The sequence below is a fragment of the Hylobates moloch genome, unplaced genomic scaffold (assembly GCF_009828535.3).
Source record: "Hylobates moloch isolate HMO894 unplaced genomic scaffold, HMol_V3 SCAFFOLD_3, whole genome shotgun sequence".
In the NCBI taxonomy this organism is placed as follows: Eukaryota; Metazoa; Chordata; class Mammalia; order Primates; family Hylobatidae; genus Hylobates; species Hylobates moloch.
The window spans coordinates 93,313,706-93,334,393 of NW_026652278.1; the positions used below are offsets into that span (position 1 = coordinate 93,313,706).

Consider the following 20,688-nt stretch of genomic DNA (forward strand, 5'->3'; position numbering starts at 1 on the left):
TCTCAAAAATAAAATAAAATAAAATAAAATAAAATAAAATAAAATAAAATAAAATAAAATAAAATAAAGTAAAATAAAGTAAAATAGAATAGAATAGAATAAAATAAATAACAAAGGTTTAAACGAAGTAGCTGTTTTCTTTTTCTCTCATGTAAAAAGCAGGTCTAGAGGCAGGCCTTCAGTGGCTGGTGTGAAAGCTCCACAGAACCCAGCTTTCTTCTTTCTATTCAGCTACCCTTAGTACGAAAGAGCTCCCTTTGGTTGACACAATGGAACACCGGACTCCACCCAAGTGTGGTGACCATCCTCCAAGCCTGAAGAAGGGCAAAGGTAAGAAGCACAAGGCAGCAGCCACTGAGTCAACCTCCTATAAATGCTTTCTTGGAATCCCAACCAATGGCTTCTGATTGCATCTCACTGGTTAAAACAGTGTTATGCAAAACAGTTTTGGGTGGCACACCCAAAATAAAATGGGATTTTATGAATAAGAAAGGGAGGAGGGATGTTGGTTAGTTAATGAGTAGTCTCTGCCACACCAGTGGCCACAAACCACTCACATGAATGACCTTTCTTGAAAATGCCATGTTGCATGATTTTAGATTGCAATGGTTCAAAGCAATCTAAAATCATGCCACAACAGGTAATGAGTTCTGAAATAAACACTCTTAAGATCTTGGCTAAAGATATTCAAATATTTGGAAATAAAAAGTCTGGTGAAGTACTGCTTTAAAATTTGATTGCAAAAAACTTTTCACTATTCTTAAGAGGAAAAAATATAGGGAAATCATAAAGCGTAAAATTTATAGCATTTGCACAAGACTGCACAAAATTTAATAATATTGTATGCATTCATTTATTAGGGCCCACAAATGGAAATCTGACTATTTCCAAATGGCAACTGTTTCTAATCATTAGGATTGTGAGTTCTGATTTAAACTAAGAATAAAATTTTAACTATCTGAATGACACAAAAATCTATAATTCCACAATTTTATATCCACAGTTATGAATTCCCAAAACTTTCGAAAACTGAAAGCTTTTTTTTTTTTTTTGAGACGGAGTCTCGCTCTGTCGCCCAGGCTGGAGTGCAGTGGCGCTATCTCGGCTCACTGCAACCTCCACCTCCCGGAGAATGTTCACGCCATTCTCCTGCCTCAGCCTCCCAAGTAGCTGGGACTACAGGCGCCCGCCACCACGTCTGGCTAATTTTTTTGTATTTTTAGTAGAGACAGGGTTTCACCATGTTAGCCAGGATGGTCTCGATCTCCTGACCTCGTGATCCGCCCGCCTCAGCCTCCCAAAGTGCTGGGATTACAGGCATGAGCCACCGCACTCGGCTGAAAACTGAAAGCTTTTTTTTGCAGATTGCAGCATCCTCTTTGGTGGCAAAAGCTGACCTGACGCAGGTGCAGTGGCTCACGCCTGTAATCCTAGCACTTTCTGAGGCCGAGGTGGGCACATCACTTAAGCCCAAGAGTTCAAGGCCAGCCCAGGCAACATGCGGAAACCTCATCTTTACAAAAAATGCAAAAATTAACCAGGCGTGTTGGTACACCTGTAGTCCCAACTACTCGGGAGGCTGAGGTGAGAGGATCACCTGAGCCTGGGGAGTCGAGCCTACTGTGAGCTGTGATTGTGCCACCGCACTCCAGCTTGGGTGACAGAGTGAGACTCTGTCATAAAAAATAATAATAATAAAGCTGACCCAAACTGATGTGGGGCTTCTTATAGTCTTTACTCCATTTAATGTGATTGTAATATTTAGCACAAAAATATTACAGCCTTTGATTATAGCGTGCTGCATGATGTTATTTTTTTTAACTCAGAAAACTAATCCGAATTCCAAAACAGATCTATCTCCACCTCCAGTTCTGTGAGGTAAAGATTTTACAAACTACACTACCTAATTCGTTCACGATTTGATTTGTTTGGAGTTTCCTATTAATATGAAAGCTCATTCAAGAGATTATACATCATTGATTCGACCTAACCGCTTTTGTAATTTTTTTAAGTCTTAGATCTAAGAAACTGAACATGTTATTTCTGCTCATGTGCCTGTAGGATTTTGGTTTGCTAACAACCAGTTACTAAATTGAAAAAGGATAACTTTTTAATTCTGATCATGTTAAATTCTCACTTTAATAATGTTTTGCCTCATTTGTTTTGTTTTGTTTTTTGTTTTTGTTTTTCTTTTTTCTTTTTTTTTTTTGAGACCGAGTCTCATTATGTCACCCGGGCTGGAGTGCAGTGGCTCAATCTTGGCTCACTGCAACCCCTGCCTCCTGGGTTCAAGTGTTTCTCCTACCTCAGCCTCCTAAGTAACTGGAATTACAGGTGCTCACCACCCCACCCAGCTAATTTTTGTATTTTTAGTAGAGATGGGGTTTCACCATGTTGACCAAGCTGGCCTCGAAATCCTGACCTCAGGTGATCCGCCCACCTCAGCCTCCCAAAAGTGCTGGGATTACAGGCGTGAGCCACTGCTCCTGGCCTCATTTGTTTAAAAAAAAAAAAAAAAAAAAAAGGTGAGTACTGTTCAATTGATATAAAACGTAGTATTTTTTAAATCAGAAATATCAAAATCAGCACCATTAAAGAAAACTGAGGCAAACCGTTGCCTGAATTCCTCCTTTCATTTTGTTTGTACTACGTATGATCTTAGATATTTGTGTCTTATTCATATTTATTTATAAACCGAGTCATAATTAATGGCTGTAACTATGTGGGTGAAATATGGATTTTTAAAAATATAATACCAAAACCCTATAATGTAGCTATGTAAATTCAAAATTAGCATTGAGCGTTTTTTTTTTCCCTCTACCTTCTCTGGACCTTATCATTATCAAAACCTCTAAAATCTGGAAGTCCAATATTCACTGTCTTAAACACAGAATTCCTTTCTGTGGCCTACAAACCTCTACAGGATCTCTCTCCAGTCTACATTTCTGACTTCATCTGATACATTTCTTGATGTGGTGAAACCACACTGGCCTCATTTCCCTTCTTAGAATGTGCCAAGATTCATTCTGCCTCGGGGCCTTCACACGTGCTGTAGCCTCTTCCTAGACTGTGACTTCTCCGATATTTTTCAAATGTGTCTCCTTATCATCCTTGAAGCCTAGCTTAAGCCCCACTCCTTTAGAGACAACTTCCTTACCATCTTGTTTATTTATTTCCCTCCCTGTTATTCGCTAACACTGCACTGTTTGTTTTTTTGTTTGTTTGTTTGTTTTTTGAGACGGAGTCTCACTCTGTCGCCCAGGCTGGAGTGAAGTGGTGTGATCTTGGCTTACTGCAACCTCCACTTTCCGAGTTCAGGTGATTCTCCTGCCTCAGCCTTCCGAGTAGCTAATTTTTGTATTTTTAGTAGAGACAAGGTTTCACCATGTTGGCCAGACTGGTCTCAAACTCCTGACGTCAAGTGATCCACCCGCCTCGGCCTCCCAGAGTGCTGGGATTATAGGCGTGAGCCACCACGCCCAGCCCTGTTTGGTTCTTTACTAGCACTTAGAATAATGTGCAATAATATACACTTGACCCTTGAACAACACAGGTTTGAGCTGTACAGGTCCACTTATACACAGATTTTGTTTCAATAAAAGTTACACAGAGTATTCCTGCCTCTCCTGCTTCCCCTTCCACCTCCTCCACCTCTGCCACCCCTGCCACTCCTGAGACAGGAAGACCAAACCTGCCTCTTCTTTCTCCTCCTCAGATACTCAATGTGAGGACAATGAGGAATAAAGACCTTTGTGATGATCCACTTCTGCTTATGAATAGTAAATGTATTTTCTCTTCCTTATGCTTTCTTAATAACATTTTCTTTTCTCTAGTTTATTGTACAAATTCAATATAGAGTACATACAACACACAAAATGTGTGTTAACTGACTGTTTATGTTATTGGTAAGGTCAATATTAGGTTATTAGTAGTTCAGTTTTGGGGGAGTTAAAAGTTACACAGAATATTTGACAGCACAGGGGATTGGCACCCCTAACCCCCACATACTTCAAGGATCAACTGTATTTGTTCACCTGCTATTTATCTGTCTCTCCGCTATATTATGAACTCCATGAAGGAGGAAATAAACTATCTACTTGTTCACTAATATATACATTGCACCAAACATTATGCCTGGCACATTCTAAGTTCTCAAGAACTGTTTGAATAAACAGCAAAAGAATTATTTATCTTATGTATTTCTGTGATAATCTCCACCAAAACATTTCATTCTACATATTATCTTTCCTGAAACAAAAAACCAAAAATCCCTCAAATTGTGTATATCATGAATATGGTCTCAAAAACTCCAAAGAAAATTATCCCATAGGAAAGCATGTAATCAGAAGTACGTGTATCTTACAAAGTGCACAGAACATCCTAATCTACAGATAATAAAGTATATGAAGGTATATACACATACGGATGTGCATATCTAGGTATTTTCTTTACCATGGCTGTTCATTAAATATATCTGACCCCAAGTCCTCTCAGATTGTCTACTTCACTTGGCAGTAGAACAAAGGCAGGAGACGTGGCCCAGAGAGGGGTCTAGCTCAAATGCTATCTAAATTGGCCCAGGCCCCATGGCAGTAGGTGCCCTGTCTAGTGAAAGTTCAAGGAATTCTCACTAAAAACATAGTGAGTTCTACCTCCTGGCTTATCATGGACAGGCTCTGTTTATTCCAGCTGTCCTATAATTAGCCCTTTTCTCTCTCAAAGTATCCTGTGTTAGATGATAAATTCATAATCACTCTAGCTATATCTTTCTAAGAATGTTACCTGTTAAATGCCAGGCAGGGATACCAGACCAATGTGTGTGTGTGTGTGTGTGTGTGCGCGCGCGCGCGCGCATGTGTGTGTGTGTATGTGTGTGGTGTGTGTAGGGAGGGGAAGAGGTTGTGAAGAATGTAGATAATTCCCCACCCCTTTCTTAATCCAGTTCCTTTAAACCCTGTTCTCTCCTTGGCTCGTTAGAAAATTTAGTGGGCAAAGAATTTTTACTGAGTATGTTAGCACATGTATGCAGTATTTGACACACTACGATCTTTGTCGACTTTTCTGACTTTACATTAGCAAGCATAGTCTTGCGTCTGTTTAACGTTCTTTTTTTAAATGAACGTCAAAGTGAAACGTTTTGTCTTAGATTTTGTCTTTATTTAAAAGCCCAGTTGCAACCACCAAATACCTGACTCAGCTCACAACTAGAGACCAAGCATCAAATTTCCCAGCCCACTTAATTTGAAAGCCTACCAAGATAGGTGAAAGACCTTATAAATATGTAAAGCAGGAAGTTCAAATTACAGTCAAGTAAATCTCTAGTGATTGATGTTCTTTTCAAAACAATTTTAAAAAACTAATAATGACCAGCACATTTCTAAGACCCTCTTACCAAAGGTTTCCCCCGAGTTCAGACTCAATGGTGTACTTTCAGTACTGTATTTATTTTGGATTTTTACCACTTCCTGGAGGCCAGGAGGAGGCACAGTGGGAGGATCCTAAAAAACTCAGTACCACAGCCATTTTGTTTGTAAGGCAGAGTGGTAGAATTCTGTCAGCCAGTAAAGGTTTTTGAAACAGTTTTTAAGGGGGGCGGGGGAGGGGGCGGGAATATGCCTATTGTTTTCATTTAACCGCTAAATTCATTATTTTATTTTACTTTTTGCACACATCGTAGTTACTGTGAATCAGAAATTATATTTTTTTTTCCCAAGGAATTAAAGATCTCGGAGCTAAAGGAGTCATGAATTTTGTTCCAGGATGACTGGCTTCTCTAGGTACCTTCATGAGATCAAATCGAAAAATATTTTGATGGACATCGTTTTTACATGGCCAGGTTTGCATGCAGAGGATTTATCGAGTGGTTGAAAAGGATCAACAATTTGCTCAAGAAAAACACGATAATGCTGTTTAAAAAAAACAAAAACAAAAAACAAACAAACAAACAAAAAACCCACATCCAAGAAGCCAGAGTGTTCCTTCAGATGTTATAAGGGGCATTCCCCCGAGCTCACAGGCAGCCGTGGGTGCTATTGTCTTGCAGTGTCACTTCATAGCGAGCTTAGACTTTTGTCATTTGGGTGGCTGTGCTTTTAAAAGCCCAGTGTAAAATGGCACACACACTGCATTTTTTTCCGAGCTGCAGGAGGCGGGGGCCGCGGGGGATAGTGCAGACTGTAGGGACACTGCCCTCCCAGCCAATCAGCGCTCGCCTGCTTGCCATCGCAAAGTTGTTAACCCCAGAGTCTTCTGGCTGTGCTGCCTCCTCTGCTTTTAATCTTCTGTGGATATTTCTCCGATTTCCCCCAGACGCCCACAGATCCTGGAGGAAGCCACCCCATTCGGCCACCGATCATGGAAGAAAGTATTACTTTTTATTTACCAAACATTTTGAAGATGTTGGAAGATCCATATGCTGCCTGGAGGCTGTTGTTTCTAGGGACACAAGTATCCAGCCTATATTGTTACAATTTTTTTTCAAGAGCTGCCGTCTTCTTTGCCTGCACTAATGGTAAGTTTGTAATTTTCACCATTTATGTCAGTCTTTGAAAGAGCCACCGGCTAAAAAGGATTTTCATTGTGTTTCTTCTAACAAAACCAATCTTTGTATTTTTCTTTAGCATTGATCTTGCACGTTCTACCTAATCTTGCCTGGTTAATTTTTACCAAAAGAAAAAAAACAGTTTTTTTTCATTGTTAAAGCTAAATGTTTATAATATAAATTATACTTTAATTACTGTGAACTACAGAGGAACTCAGATATTTCAAGATGGACTTGTTTTGTGCCAGTAATGTTGGCAATGCCAAATATGTGCATATCCTCTTTATAAAAATTATGTCTTACCTAATTTGTCCAGGACTCAATTATCAGCAGGCAAACTATGGATATAGTTTTTTAAAATGGACCTATTGTGGTTCTCTTGATAGATTACTTGGATACAAACTACAGAAAAGCTGCCCTTGGTATAATGAAGGTGGAGGTTGACATAACCGGGTTTATATTAAGTTATGGCTGTTACTAAATAGTGGATCTTTTATTTGCTGATCAGATCTCAACTTGTAGTCTATGATATTATTTCTTTGAAGCTCTTCATTAGATAATCTTTGCAGATCTATCTTGTTTTTCTCCTATAAGGTACATTTGGGAGACATTTTGTAATTTTTGGCATTTTTCTAATTTTTTTTCTTTTTGCACACGGTGGGAGATCTTTTTTGTTTTGCATTGATCTGTGTTGGTGGCGCTGTAGTGCTCCTCAACAATTTATGTCAGTTTCACTAAAAGAAAAAAGGAAGAAAAAAAAAGAGGTGGGGCAAGATTTGATCTATTCTCTTCTCCTTTTATTTTCTTAAAGAAAGTTCATTTTAGTCAGTGGAAATATTCAGTTTTGTTATTTAAATGTTTTCTGTGAACTGTGAACTATGGTGAGAGAAGACATGTCGTCACAACTAGTCGAGGGAACATCAGGGACAGGCATGCAGTTTGCAGTTGTTTTATCTGATCTGATTTATCATGTCTATATCAGAATTATTCAGTAATAAGCTGTCGATTTATCCTTTTAGTAACATTTTGCGTTTTCCTTATATTACAAAATTATATGTGTTTATGTGTTAGTGTATTTTCAATTTACCCAAACATTTGAGTTTTAGTTCCTTCAACATTGTAAAAGTTGAATTTCATTTTGAACCTAGGGATTTCTTAAATAACTATTCTAAGTTTCTTCTGAGGTTTTTCTAATAAATAGTCATATAATAATTCCCACATTATTGTTTGTTTCATTTTGAAATGATACTTCAACTGAATTACAGATAGTCTTGTTTTAAAAATAACAAATATTTTGGAATAAGATAATTTTTTAAGAATATGTGCACAATTGCTTTTGGCTTTAAAAATTTTGATGTTCACATATCTAAATGCAGGATTGTATCTTTTCCATCTTTGTTCTTATTGAGTTGTCTGATTGGAGAATGTGGGATTTAGGCCCAAAGCCTCCCAAGAACAAAAATGTGTTACGATCTGACATAGGTTTTACTGGTCTCTGTAAACATTTTAGTTGCTTATGGAGATAGTAAGTGTGCCCTTAGTTTAAAAAGAAAGTGAGATGAATCAGTAATTGAACCCTAAAGCATATTTTTTTTGCCACATAAAATAAAAACAACTGAAATAGTATACTAGACCACTTTTCCATAAGATTGAAGAGATTATTTTTTGAAAGAGTGAACATTTCAAGAATTATTATTTAGCGTGTTTATCCACTTTGGAATACGTAAATGCTCATTTCACTTTTTAATCATTTAACAGGTTGAAGTAAAAGGATGTGTGAAAATGGCTAAAAATAGTATTTCTGATTTTTGTGTCTCTATATCTACATATCCCTTGCTTGAACTTCAAAAATAATTATGTATTATGCCCATATTTTGTTTATACTGTGCTATAAAAATGTGAAAATGTTCACTGTAAAATTTATCTATTCGTAAAATGTAAATGTCCCATCAAGGCTGGTTTTTGACATTATAGATTATTTATACAATGAAATACTGCAGGTGTAAATATATTATCTAACCTTCTGGTTATGCTGGAGAGTTTAGTTCTCTGAAGTTGATCTACCAAATAAAATATACTTTCCAACACATGTATTGCTAAAATAGTCTGCTATTCAGAATGGCGACAATTTTTATTTTATTTAATCTCTGAAAACTAAACATGTATATATAAGGTAGCCCCCTTTTAAAAACAAACTGATGCTCTGAAGTCCATATGGAGCTATGCAATGCTCTTTGTTCTCCTACATCATTGACTATTACATCATTGATTATGAAGTAACTATTACAGTTAAATCTTCACTTTTAAAAATCCTTCATATATATTTATATGACCGATAACATTTTATATATGACTCTTACATCACTATGTATTCAAGGAGGTTGAAATCTATGAGGCAAAAACAATTCACTATTTTTTATTATTCTCCATTTTAAAATCCACCTTGAGCTTCATTTTAGCTCTTGATTCCTTGAACATTAATTTTTTTAATTGATAACATTTGTATAGAAATTTAGTTCATGAGCTTGGTGTGATTGTGATTAGAATTATAACAAATTTTATTAAAAACCTTTATTTATTAAATTTAGTAGATAGAGAACTAACAGTTGCTAGACCATGGACAATAAAAAATTATTTTTAAAAAATCCCAAAATGTCATTTTAGTCAATAGTTACACACTTATTTCTTTCTTGCACACCATTTTATCAGATAATAGCAAGTAGCAAAATTTACTATATTGTCATATCATTTTTCTCATCCTGCCCGTCCCTCTGATGGAGGGAGGGGCTAATGAGTAGTGAAATAACCAAAAAACAGGTTGCAGAAAGCAGAAATAAATGCCAAAGACATGGAGAATCTGTAAATCACATTCGAAACAATAAACCTCAGAAAAATGAACTTGAAATTATGGAGCTCAATCAATAATAAATAAATTGAGAATTATATTAAGACAATGTAATGAACCAATACAATTTCCTGATTTATTAACTTGCATTCATTAGTATTGTTAAAGACTGAGGAAGTTTCAGGTTAGCCAAACTCATTAGATAATAGGTAATGGTAGGGTGAGGTAACAAAGGGAAGAAAGATTTAGAGATGTTAAGGTGACCAAACATAAAATGCTAAAAATATTAGCCAGGGTTAATCTAATCTACCTTGGAATGAACTTTTTTAAAAGAAGAAAATATAAATTAAAATTCTATCCTGTGAAATCACATACAATATAGACCTGAAATTGTCTGTTTCCAATTCTACCCACTTCTCGTGCATATTTACCTCTGTTATTTGCTAGATGTGTTACTACTTTCCATAAGACGATACAGATACACTACTGTCCCCCTCAGCATGGTTTTGCAAAGGAAAACAAGAGGAAAATGATACACAAAACATGTGTTTGTGTTATGACTTTGTTTTTGATCTTTCCAAAATGATTATCAAATGGAGAATCTAAAGGGAAACTAAAGCAGATGTATAATTTTATAAATATTTTTATGAAAAATATAAAAGCAGATTTTATACTTGACTTGTTCAACATTTGTTTTTATTTTTATTCGGGGGTTTGTTTATTCTAGATCTTCCCCCATCTACTATGTATCATTCTGATAAGATGCCAGGATGCAATATTAAGCAAAAGAGGCAAAGATTCCTGCTGTAATGGAGTCTACACTCCAATGTGGTTCAGAGTTCTAAAGATATTTTAAATCTAAGGTCTTAGATGTGTGAGGTTCCCAATGAAGGCCAAATAATATTTTTGGAAAAAAATATTCTTTTAATTTAGATCTGTTTAAATAGGATTTGACAAGTGTTCTTCCATTGAAGGACCATGATTCGGGCATCAAGTACTCACATATTGGGGTTGGGAGAGGATGTGGCCCTTAAGCTTTAGATATAACCCAAATAGATGCTGCAGATGGTTGCCTAATACAAATTCCTATTGCAAAATGAGAAATAAGACTTTGATTTACTGGCTAGAGAAAAGAAATGGAGAGAGGATCACTCTGGTGGCAGGAGTTTTGGGCATGTCCCTGTGAGATCCATTTGATGAAAACATTTTTTAAAACATGGCAGGGCCTCATTTTGCACATTTTGCTCACAGTGTCATCAAATAAACATCAAGGTAAATATAAACTGTGAAGATGAAGCAGGGAAATAAAACTAGTATTGAAGTATTATATTAGAACTAAAATTTTTATTTTAGAACCTTCTGTAATAATTTCTAGTGGTATATATAACAGAAATTTTAAAAATAAAAACAGATATTTTAATTTATGAAAATAATACAATTAGACACTTAGCTAATGGTTAATTAGTTAAACATATCAGGTATGGAGCAGGAAAGTAAGACTGATGTTATTTCTATACAGACGAATTGGAGGAGAAGGAACTATTTATTAAGGAATCTCTATGTGGGTTAAGATGATCTCAGGAATAAAGTTACCAGATTATTGTGTCATACAGCCAATTAATCTATAGTAGCTAGATGTGTTATATTATTTAGTTTGCTTTCATACTAACATAGAACCCTACTGATAGTGGCATAAAAAATAAGGACACTTATTTTTTCAACTAAATGAGTAATCAGGTGGCAAGTGAGTTCTAGGTTTGGTTCAATAGTGAGTTCTAGATTTGGTTCAACAATGTTTTTAAGTTCCTTTAATCTTTTACATTGCCATAACATCAGCAATGTCTTTCCTCGTAGTCACAAAGTGGCTGCTGCAGACCCAGGCATCATATCCTAATATTAAAATATCCAAAGTGAGGAGAGTTACTCTTATTCATCTTGTTGTAAGGGAAGAAATCCTTTCTCAGAAGCCCCATAGCACAGTGTTTCTTAGAGCTCATTGGCCAGGTTTGTAGGACGTGCTCATACCTAAACCAGTCACTGACAAGGGGACTGAAATTACCAGGATTGGTTTAACTAGGGAAGATGCTTAGAAGGGTGAACGCCTGCTGAATATTTAGAGCTCAATAAGGTTAGCACTTAATTGCTTTGCGTAAACTTGAACTGTTTTGTATAAACATTCTTGAGTGATTAAAACATTAGTATCTGTTTTCTCAGTGGCCAGATATGTCACTCATGGGCTAATTTTAAAAATAACAAAAACAACATTTGATTAGAGCTTACTATGTTCCAGCCTCTAGCCTAAATGCTACCTCTATCTCCTTAAATCCTCACACAAAATTAGGAGATAGGGCAATTATTATAACCATTTTGCAGCCAAGGAAACTGAGGCATAGAGAGGTTTATACCCCTGAGGCTTGGCCCATGTTACACAGAAATGAAAAAGCTAGAGTTTGAACTTGGGAAGTCTGAAATCAGAGTCTGTGTACTTCCTCCTTCCTCCTTTTCTTTACTATCACATGAGATATTTGTAAAATTGGTGTTCTCTTTTATTTTATTTTATTTTACTTTTATTTTATTTTAACCAAGTTGCACTCTTATCACCCAGGCTGAAGTGCAATGGCACAATCTCAGCTCACTGCAACCTCCGCCTCCCGGGTTCAAGCGATTCTCCTGCCTCAGCCTCCCAAGTAGCTGGGATTATAGGCACCCGCCACCACATCCAGCTAATTTTTTTTGTAATTTTAGTAGAGATGGGATTTTACCATGTTGGCCAGGCTGGTCTCAAACTCCTGATCTCAGGTGATCCACCCGCCTTGGCTCCCAAAGTGCTGGGATTACAGGCATGGGCCACCACACCTGGCCTGACTTATATTTTAAATGTGCTCTATGATATTGCTGTCGAAGCTTCTGGTTAATTTATTACTTTGTAAATCTAACAGTGTTTTCCTAGAATGAGTAATTGGCCTTCTCATTTATCAGTCATATACAGAATGAAACTTTGTATGTTGAATTTGCATCTGATACATTTGTACCTGTACTTTACCTCCTCTCTTCAGGAACATCTCATGAAATTCTTTCAGACAAATTTTTTACAGGGAAAAGAAGATCAAAGCCTAGAGATTCAGTGAGGCCTTATTGAAGTGGGTAAATTCATGATTCATAACATTAGGTCCAGATGGAATATTGGCACCTATTTCGCAATATATAAGGCCAATTGTATGTACTGAAATGTTTCAGTCTTTATAACTTTTATATGGAAGCTTTCACCTGTGGGACATTTTGCAGGGTTTTGTTGCACTCTAGATCAGTGGATCTCAAACTTTGGTGTGCCCTAGAATTACCTGGAGGGCTTATTGAAACACAGATTGCCAGGCCCCCACCACAAGAGTTACAGGTTCAACTGGCCTGTGGTGGGACATGAGAATTTTCATTTCTTAGTTCCCAGATGATGAGATGCTGTTGGTCCAGGCAACAACATTTGAGAACACTGCTCTAGAGTATCAGATGCTGTCTGCCATGATAAGTATTTTGGCTTTGAAATATGGATTGCAAACTTTGAAAGGGTGTCATTTAATTTTTGGCAAAAGGAATTAATATATACATATTTCAGTATTAAATAGGATGTTCAGGGTGGGCTGATTGAAAAGGTGAGAGTTGAGCAAAGACTTGAAGGAGGAATCTTTTTGTTTTATGTTTTGAGATGGAGTCTCCCTCTGCCACCCAGGCTGAAGTGCAGTGGCGCGATCTTGGCTCACTGCAAACTCCGCCTCCTGGTTTCAAGCAATTCTCCTGCCTCAGCCTCCCCGAGTAGCTGGGACTACTGCGGCGCCACCCCACCCAGCTAATTTTCTTTTTTTTTTTTTTTTTGTATTTTTAGTAGAGACAAGGTTTCACCATGTTGGCTAGGCTGGCCCCGAACTCTTGACCTCAGGTGATCCACCCACCTCAGCCTCCCAAAGTGCTGGGATTACAGGTGTGAGCCACCACATCCGGCCATGGAGGATTCTCCTTATGCTTTAGCATTAATATCACATTTAAAATTTATTTGCCAACGAGTCATTAATGTGTGTATTTTTACCTTTTTAAAATAGCACTCATACTTTACAAGTGATTTTTTTAAAGCAGGTAAAAGTAGAGTTTAGTTTTGCTCAATATCAAGGCCCATCTGTGAAAGACCTGAATCTGTGTCATTTTGCTGTTTTTCTCAAGATTTTATTCCACCAACCACCAATGCCCCATATTCACTAGTAGGACATAGTATCCGTGAGACTGAGAAAGGGAGGCTGCCATGCCAATGACCTATATTTAGCTCTGAAACTCAGGCCACTGCTCCAATCCACTGGAAACTCTCCATCCTCCAAGACAGAGGTCACAATCCCCAGTTGAAAAACACTGCAACATGCCAAAGAATGAAGAGGACCGTTTCCAAGAGTTTAATTGCTTTGCGGTTCCATTATTAAGTTATGAGACTTCAGAAATTTTTAGTTCTGAAGGTGTTTGTTCATTTGTCAAGAAACAAATTGCCAACCTAAATGAGGGAGGAAAAAATCAGCAAATTCCATGTCCTTTCTATCCTCAGAAGCCATTATAAGCTTCAAGCCATCCTTCCATACCACTGGAGGTCTTCTCAAGAAGCTGGTATGAAGTATCCTGAAGAGGCATAAGTAGTGAGTTTGGGCTAGTGTGGTCTAGTATTAAAAAAAGTCATTCAGCAACTATTTAATAGTAGACTCAGATCATTTAAAATTGCCTAAAACTCCAGAACTGTGCTGTCCAATACAGTACTCACTAGTAACATGTGGCTATGTATATTTAAATTTGAATTAATTTAAATTTTAAAGTTCATTTTCCCAGTCACACTATCCACATTTCAAGTAGTCCATAGCTACACTCAGCTAGTGGCTACCATATTGGACAGCACAGATTTATGGCACATTTCCATGACTGCCCAAAGCTCTATTGAACAGCCCTGGTCTAGAATGATTCTGGGTCCTTCAGATCATGAGAGGCTCACACTCTTGCGCCAGTGGTTCTCAACTCTGCCTGTATGGAGAATCTCCCAGAAACTTAAAAACAAAATGTCTATGCCCTACCCTAAAAAGTTCTGATTTAGTTGGACTGGATGGGATCTGGAAATAAGTATTTCCCAAAAGTTGTCCGTGGGATCCTAGCAGTTAGGGTTGAGAATTGCTAAGTTATAGAGACAGGCTTATGGCTATTGAAGCAAGCCACTAAACCAAAAACTTGGGGGAGGTTTTTGTAGACTAGCCAGGCTACTTCTCATCTCCATCTTTCAAAACCTACTATCCATCTCCTAGGAGGTGAGGGAGGCCAAGACCTACGTAAAGATTAATGACAGTGAAACCAGTTCTGTGGAGTGAAGCAATAAATTGACTGCCTAATGAACACAAACTTTTGCTGGAAGAAAACCAGCCCTGTAACTCCTCTTCAGTTATGAGTTATTTGATGCCCTTCAGAGTGAGTCTTATATATTGAAAGGGTATTCAGAAGTTAATTCCAGTTTTTAAAATATACATAAAAAGTTTTTAGCTTATATATTCAAAGTAGCAGTTCTCCATTATGTTTTAAAATTTAGTATACAAATCTTATCATATTCATAAATCTTGCAGATTTTAGAAGTCATGATCCTTTAAATAATATCTGGTCTTATCTGTAGCATGACTTAATTAAACACCTCCCAACTTTTTACACTGAATTTATAAATTTAGTACATATAATTGCCTTCTTTAGTACGTTGTAAACATTTCCAAGAAGCTAAAATCTTACAGATCTAATAATTTAACTTCTAAACATGGTAACTCTTAAGTTCGCTCTAATGTTTCAATAATACACATAAACTTAGTAAGAATTCTGCTTAAAAGTCTAATAGGCTGACCTCTTACTCCATTAGGTCAAGTGTTCTTAAATAGTACAATTACTTACACTAAAAAAAAATTGCAGTACTTTCGACAGCACATTCTAAGTCTTTCTGGAGTTAAAATATGCTTACCTGTTAAAAGAACCGTTATGACCTACCCAAACAATTTGGGGTGTTGCCTTCCCAAGTAAATTTTTTGGTCTGCCTTCTTAGCTTGTTTATATTTTTTGATGAACAGTGGTTTTGGTTAGAACACAACTAGATCCTTGTTTGAGAAACTGATGGGGTGTACTGAGCCTTATTTATATTTACTGTATTTTTTTTATTTAAAAAAAGGTATTCTGAAGGCCTACTTGTCTTAGATATTGAGTCATATCATTACCTATTTTCAAGTCATCTTAGGATCTATGGCTACATCAATTGAAAAATACCTGGATTTTGCACTTCCTAACCTTTTAGAATATGTAGCTGTCTTTTATATCTAAATCTAAATACCTTTGAATTTGGCAGAATGTCATATTCTTTCACGTTGTCTCGTAGGACAATCAACTCTTCCAGATGTTTCTGATCCTTGACTGACTGAATTTCTCTCATGGCTTTGTCTGGCTATGTGGTCACCATTTCCAATGTTATTCTATTGACAAGATTTTTTAGCTTCCAGAGTAGCAGACCAGAAGCCTCTCCATCCACATTTCTATTGCAGACATTAGGAGAACACTTGAAGTACACGGCTTTGTCTGATCTGTTTGGAGTTCCTAACTTTGCCCTTTACTACAAATTGTCCAGGCCCTCAGTTTCTTCTTGTATCAAACAAGGGAATATTACTTAATCTCACGTGGCTGTTGAGAGAACACAATGAGTTAGTGCATCTAAAGTGCCTTGAATAGCACCAGACTTGCCATAAGTACTCAAGATGTGCTCTAAGTTCTGTATTTCTTAGACAAAACTGATTTCAGAGATCAAAATAGGCCTTACACAGTGCGATGCAAATTTAAAAGATCACCCCATTCAGGTGTATGGATTTTGCAGTATTAAAGATGCTCCCTGGAATAGATCATTATCTTCTCCAAGTACTCTATTAAGTCAATGAGTCAGAGTATAAGGTTTATTATCTGCTTTTCTTTCATTAAATACATCTTTATTGAATTTCTACTACATTAAAAAAAAAAAAACACTGCCCTGAGCCATAAAGGAGAAGGTAGTTTTAACTGGAATCTTGGATGGGTAGACTTTCAGCAGATAGAGATTGAGAGAAGACCTTCCAGGTAGGGAAAGCAGTGTGGGCACAGGCAAAGATGGAAGAACACATGTGGCTTTGAGAAACACAGCTAGAAGTCAGCGCGGATAGAGGGTAGGCTATGATGTGCAGAGGTTAGGCACTGGGAAAGATAGGTCCATGAGAGTAGCTTGGACTAACACAGGGAGGGTTTGGAATCCCAAGCTGGGGAAACTAGAAATCAGGCATTGCCCACAGAACACCAGTTCAAATGCTTGCCAGAAAATGATGAAGGGATAAATAAAGAGGGAACTACTTCTTTCTTTTATTTGTCGGTTAACCCATTGGCATTGTGGAGGGAAACTCCAACAGTCTGGGTCTCTTGCCAGGTAAGTTTTGATGGCGGAGTAAAGAGAAATAGAAAAGATTGGAAGTTTGGGACAATTTTCAGTAAGTGTTGACACTGGACAGCAGGGGGCAGCATAAGGGCACCAAAAAGTTGAAAGATGCAGAAGACATTCGCTTATGTAACATTTCCTGACAATTATGAGTTTACATTTATAAGGCTACTTATATTACTAACTTAGCATTCTTCTCCCAAAAATGAACAGAAATTGACAGAGAAAAGAGGAAAAATAACAACTGCACTGTGTTAGGCTGGCTAACAGCAGAATGGCACTGCTGTTTATTTGAGAGGATAGAAACAGGCAGTTGTCTGCTTATTATTTCCTTTCAAATAAATACAAACTCAGAATTCAATACAAATGTGTACATTTCAATCGGAAAACACACCTTTATATGACCTTATGATTTTGCATTTTTTAAAATATGTTTGTTCAGCTATACTATATTCACAAGTTTCCCTAGTGAAAAAGTGGGGAAACTTGAAAAAATATATAATTTAAGAATGAATTGAAAGTTTAACATACATGTTATTTTATATGCCAAATATGTGGAATTTTAAATTTTGAGTTTTTATGATTATGAAATTTTCTAGACTTTTAAATAAAAATTTTTTCTTTATGTCTAAAATTCAAAACTATCTACATTACAATTAATCAGACTTTTCTAGTGAAATTCATCTTTTACTTACCTTTTTAAAAGTTTCTTCAGCTATTGTTTTAAAAAAGTTTGGGGCCAGGCACGGTGGCTCATGCCAGTCTTTACATTAATAAGAATAGCAAAAGGCTGGGTGCGGTGGCTCATGCCAGTAATCCCAGCACTTTGGGAGGCCAAGGCGGGCAGATCACTTGAGGTCAGGAGTTCGAGACCAGCCTAGCCAACATGGCAAAACCTCTACTAAAAATACAAAAACTAGCCAGGTGTGGTGGCTGGTGCCTGTAATCCCAGCTATTCAGGAGGTTGAGGCAGGAGAATCGCTTGAACCCAGCAGCCAGAGGTTGCAGTGAGCCAAGATCATGCCACTGCACTCAAGCCTGGACAATAGAGCAAGACTCTTTCTCAAAAATTTAAAATAAATAAATATATACATACATACATAAATAGTTTGGATGGTTAGTGATATTAAGAGTGGAAAACTGGAAATTTCCACGTAGATTTTTTTTTTAGCTCTGGAATTTGCCATGGCAAAGGCTACATTATACTCACCTGCAATCTCTCTATCCAACTTGTGAGGAAGATGGTAGCACACTGCTTCATACCCTCACACTTAAGGAGAAACCTCTCTGTCTGTGTTCCTTCATGATTCTTTCAATGCCTGTCACACGTGTTGAAGGTTGTGATCACTGTGTGGGTTGCACTCTGTGTGCTGCTTTTGTTCTGTCATTTTGCTTTTTTATATATACTTCTTTGCATGTATTGATATAATACCTCATATTTATCACTTTAAATGGCCAAAAAAATTGATGGCAGACTATTCTTATGATTATTGAATACTGATTTCCAATTTTAATAAGGAAAATCTGAAACAATGAATAAATTCGGGGCTTAAGCTGGTTAGCATGAAACTTTATTCTTCAATATCATAATTGAAAATAAATTACTCTGTAAAGTAACTTCATGAAAAATTACCTATATTTTTTATTTTAATCATTTGTAAATCTGGGCATATAAAGATATCAAATTATTTTAAATGTTACCTTTCAAACCAGAGTTTACAAGCAGGGTGTGCCTGCTTGTGTTTATAGGAAGTAAATTCACTAACGGCAAGAGCAACATTTTCTTTTATATTTCCCCTGGCTTATAGTACAATGCTTTTGCACAGAGGTGGGGCCCAATAAACAAAACAAGGTTAGGAAAACTTATTAAAGCATCATATGAAACATAAACATGTTTTGTAATGTAGATTTAAAAGTACTCATTGTTGTTGTTTTTAACCTGAGTTTCGCTTTTGTTGCCCAAGCTGGAGTGCTGTGGCATGGTCTCGGCTCACTGCAACTTCCTCTTCCCGGGTTCAAGCAGTTCTCCTGCCTCAGCCTCCCAAGTAGCTGGGATTACAGGCACGTGCCACCATGCCATGTTAATTGTGTATTTTTAGTAGAGACGGGGTTTCACCATGTTGGCCAGGCTGGTCTCGAACTCCTGACCTCAGGTGATCCACCCATCTCGGTCCCCCAAAGTGCTGGGATTACAGGTGTGAGCCATTGCACCCATTCACTTTTTTTTTTTTTTTTTTTTGTGAGACGGAGTCTGTCTCTGTTGCCCAGGTTGGAGTGCAGTGGCGTGATCTCAGCTCAGCGCAACCTCTGCCTCCTGGGTTCAAGCGATTCTCCTGCCTCGGCCCCACAAATAGCAGAGATTACAGGTGCACCACTATGCCCAGCCAATTTTTTTTTTTTTTTTTAATTTTAGTAGAGACAGGGATTTTACCATGCTGGCCAGGCTGGTCTGGAACTCCTGACCTCAAATGATTCACCTGCCTCAGCCTCCCAAAGTGCTAGGATTACATGCATGAACCATGTCCCCGGCCTAAATGTACTTTTCATACTTCCATCATATGTTTCAAATTGTGAAATTGGTTAGAGTGCGACTGTTATTGTTCTTGTTGTTGTTGTTGGTATTTTTCTCAGTGCCTAAATAAGACTGTGCTAATTATTTTCTTACATAGAAATTCTCCTCACTTTCTAGTGAAACTATCAGACTAATTACAGATCTTTTATTACTAGATGGTTATTTTGATCTGCTTTAGCCTTTATGCTAAAGTTTGCATCTTTTCATATTAATTCTGAATCCTCATTATCTAGTTTTAGTGACATATTTATAAACAACACTGATTCCTCAAATCACATTTGACCACACTTAAGGCAGAGCTACTTCTACTAACCATCCTATAAGAACATTTTGTTTAAGCGTCAAGTGTCACCAATTACTAACTAATAGACCATAACCTCTCTGACTCAGGGATTGAAATTATATTCCCTAGGACATGTCTTCCAGAACTTTTTATCTTATACTTCTCTTAGTGCTTTCTTTACTATGTAAACCAGGGGTACCCAATCTTTTGGCTTCCCTGGGCCTTACTGGAAGAAGCAGAATTGTCTTGGGCCAAAAAATGTACAAATGATAGCTGATGAGCTAAAAAACAAAAAAAAAAAATCGTGAAAAAAATTCTCATAATATTTTAAGAAAGTTTATGAATTTATGCTGGGCTGCATTCAAAGCTGTCCTGGGCTGTGTGTGTCCCACAGGCCACAGGTTGGACGAGCTTGATAAATATATAGTTAGAAAACACCAAAGGCATAGTTTCTTTAGAAATCACATGTCTCAAAGTAAATTATCTTTTCTTAGCTTTTTACATTTAAAAAATTTTATGTATTCTCTATTTTCTATAAACTACAAAAAAATAATAATAAAATGTGAGAGTTGAAAGAGTTGGGAAGGGTCAAGTCTCGCTCCTTCTTGAGGAGATGGAAGCCCAGGGAGATTAACATCAAGACCATTCAACTAGGTGGTGGCAGAGCCAGGATTGAAACTTACATTCTTTAAAATAAAAGCTTGCAAATAACTTTGTAATACAGTTAAGGTAAACTAGCATGGATTAATTTTTAATTCATTGATGACTCTAATTATAAAAATGTCACATGGCTTAAAAAAATTTTTGCTTTTTAAAAATACCCTGAGTAACCAAGATGATGGGGCCATGCGCAATAGCTCATGCCTGTAAGCCCAGCACTTTGGGAGGCTGAGGCAGGGGGATCACCTGAGGACAAGAGTTCGAGACCGGCCTGGCCAACATGGTAAAACCCCAT

At 37.1% G+C, this 20,688-nt stretch overlaps 1 protein-coding gene across 2 annotated transcripts in view; it reads left to right on the forward strand.

Moving 5' to 3' along the window:
* Positions 1-6,231: 6,231 nt before the first annotated feature.
* EPC1 (enhancer of polycomb homolog 1) overlaps positions 6,232-20,688 on the forward strand; it is a 110,463-nt gene continuing 96,006 nt past the window's right edge. For both annotated transcript variants that reach the window (XM_032143887.2, XM_032143894.2), the window contains exon 1: positions 6,232-6,511. In XM_032143887.2, coding sequence (XP_031999778.1) covers positions 6,509-6,511 — 3 coding nt within the window. In that variant the 5' untranslated portion in view covers positions 6,232-6,508. The remainder of the gene's footprint in view (positions 6,512-20,688) is intronic.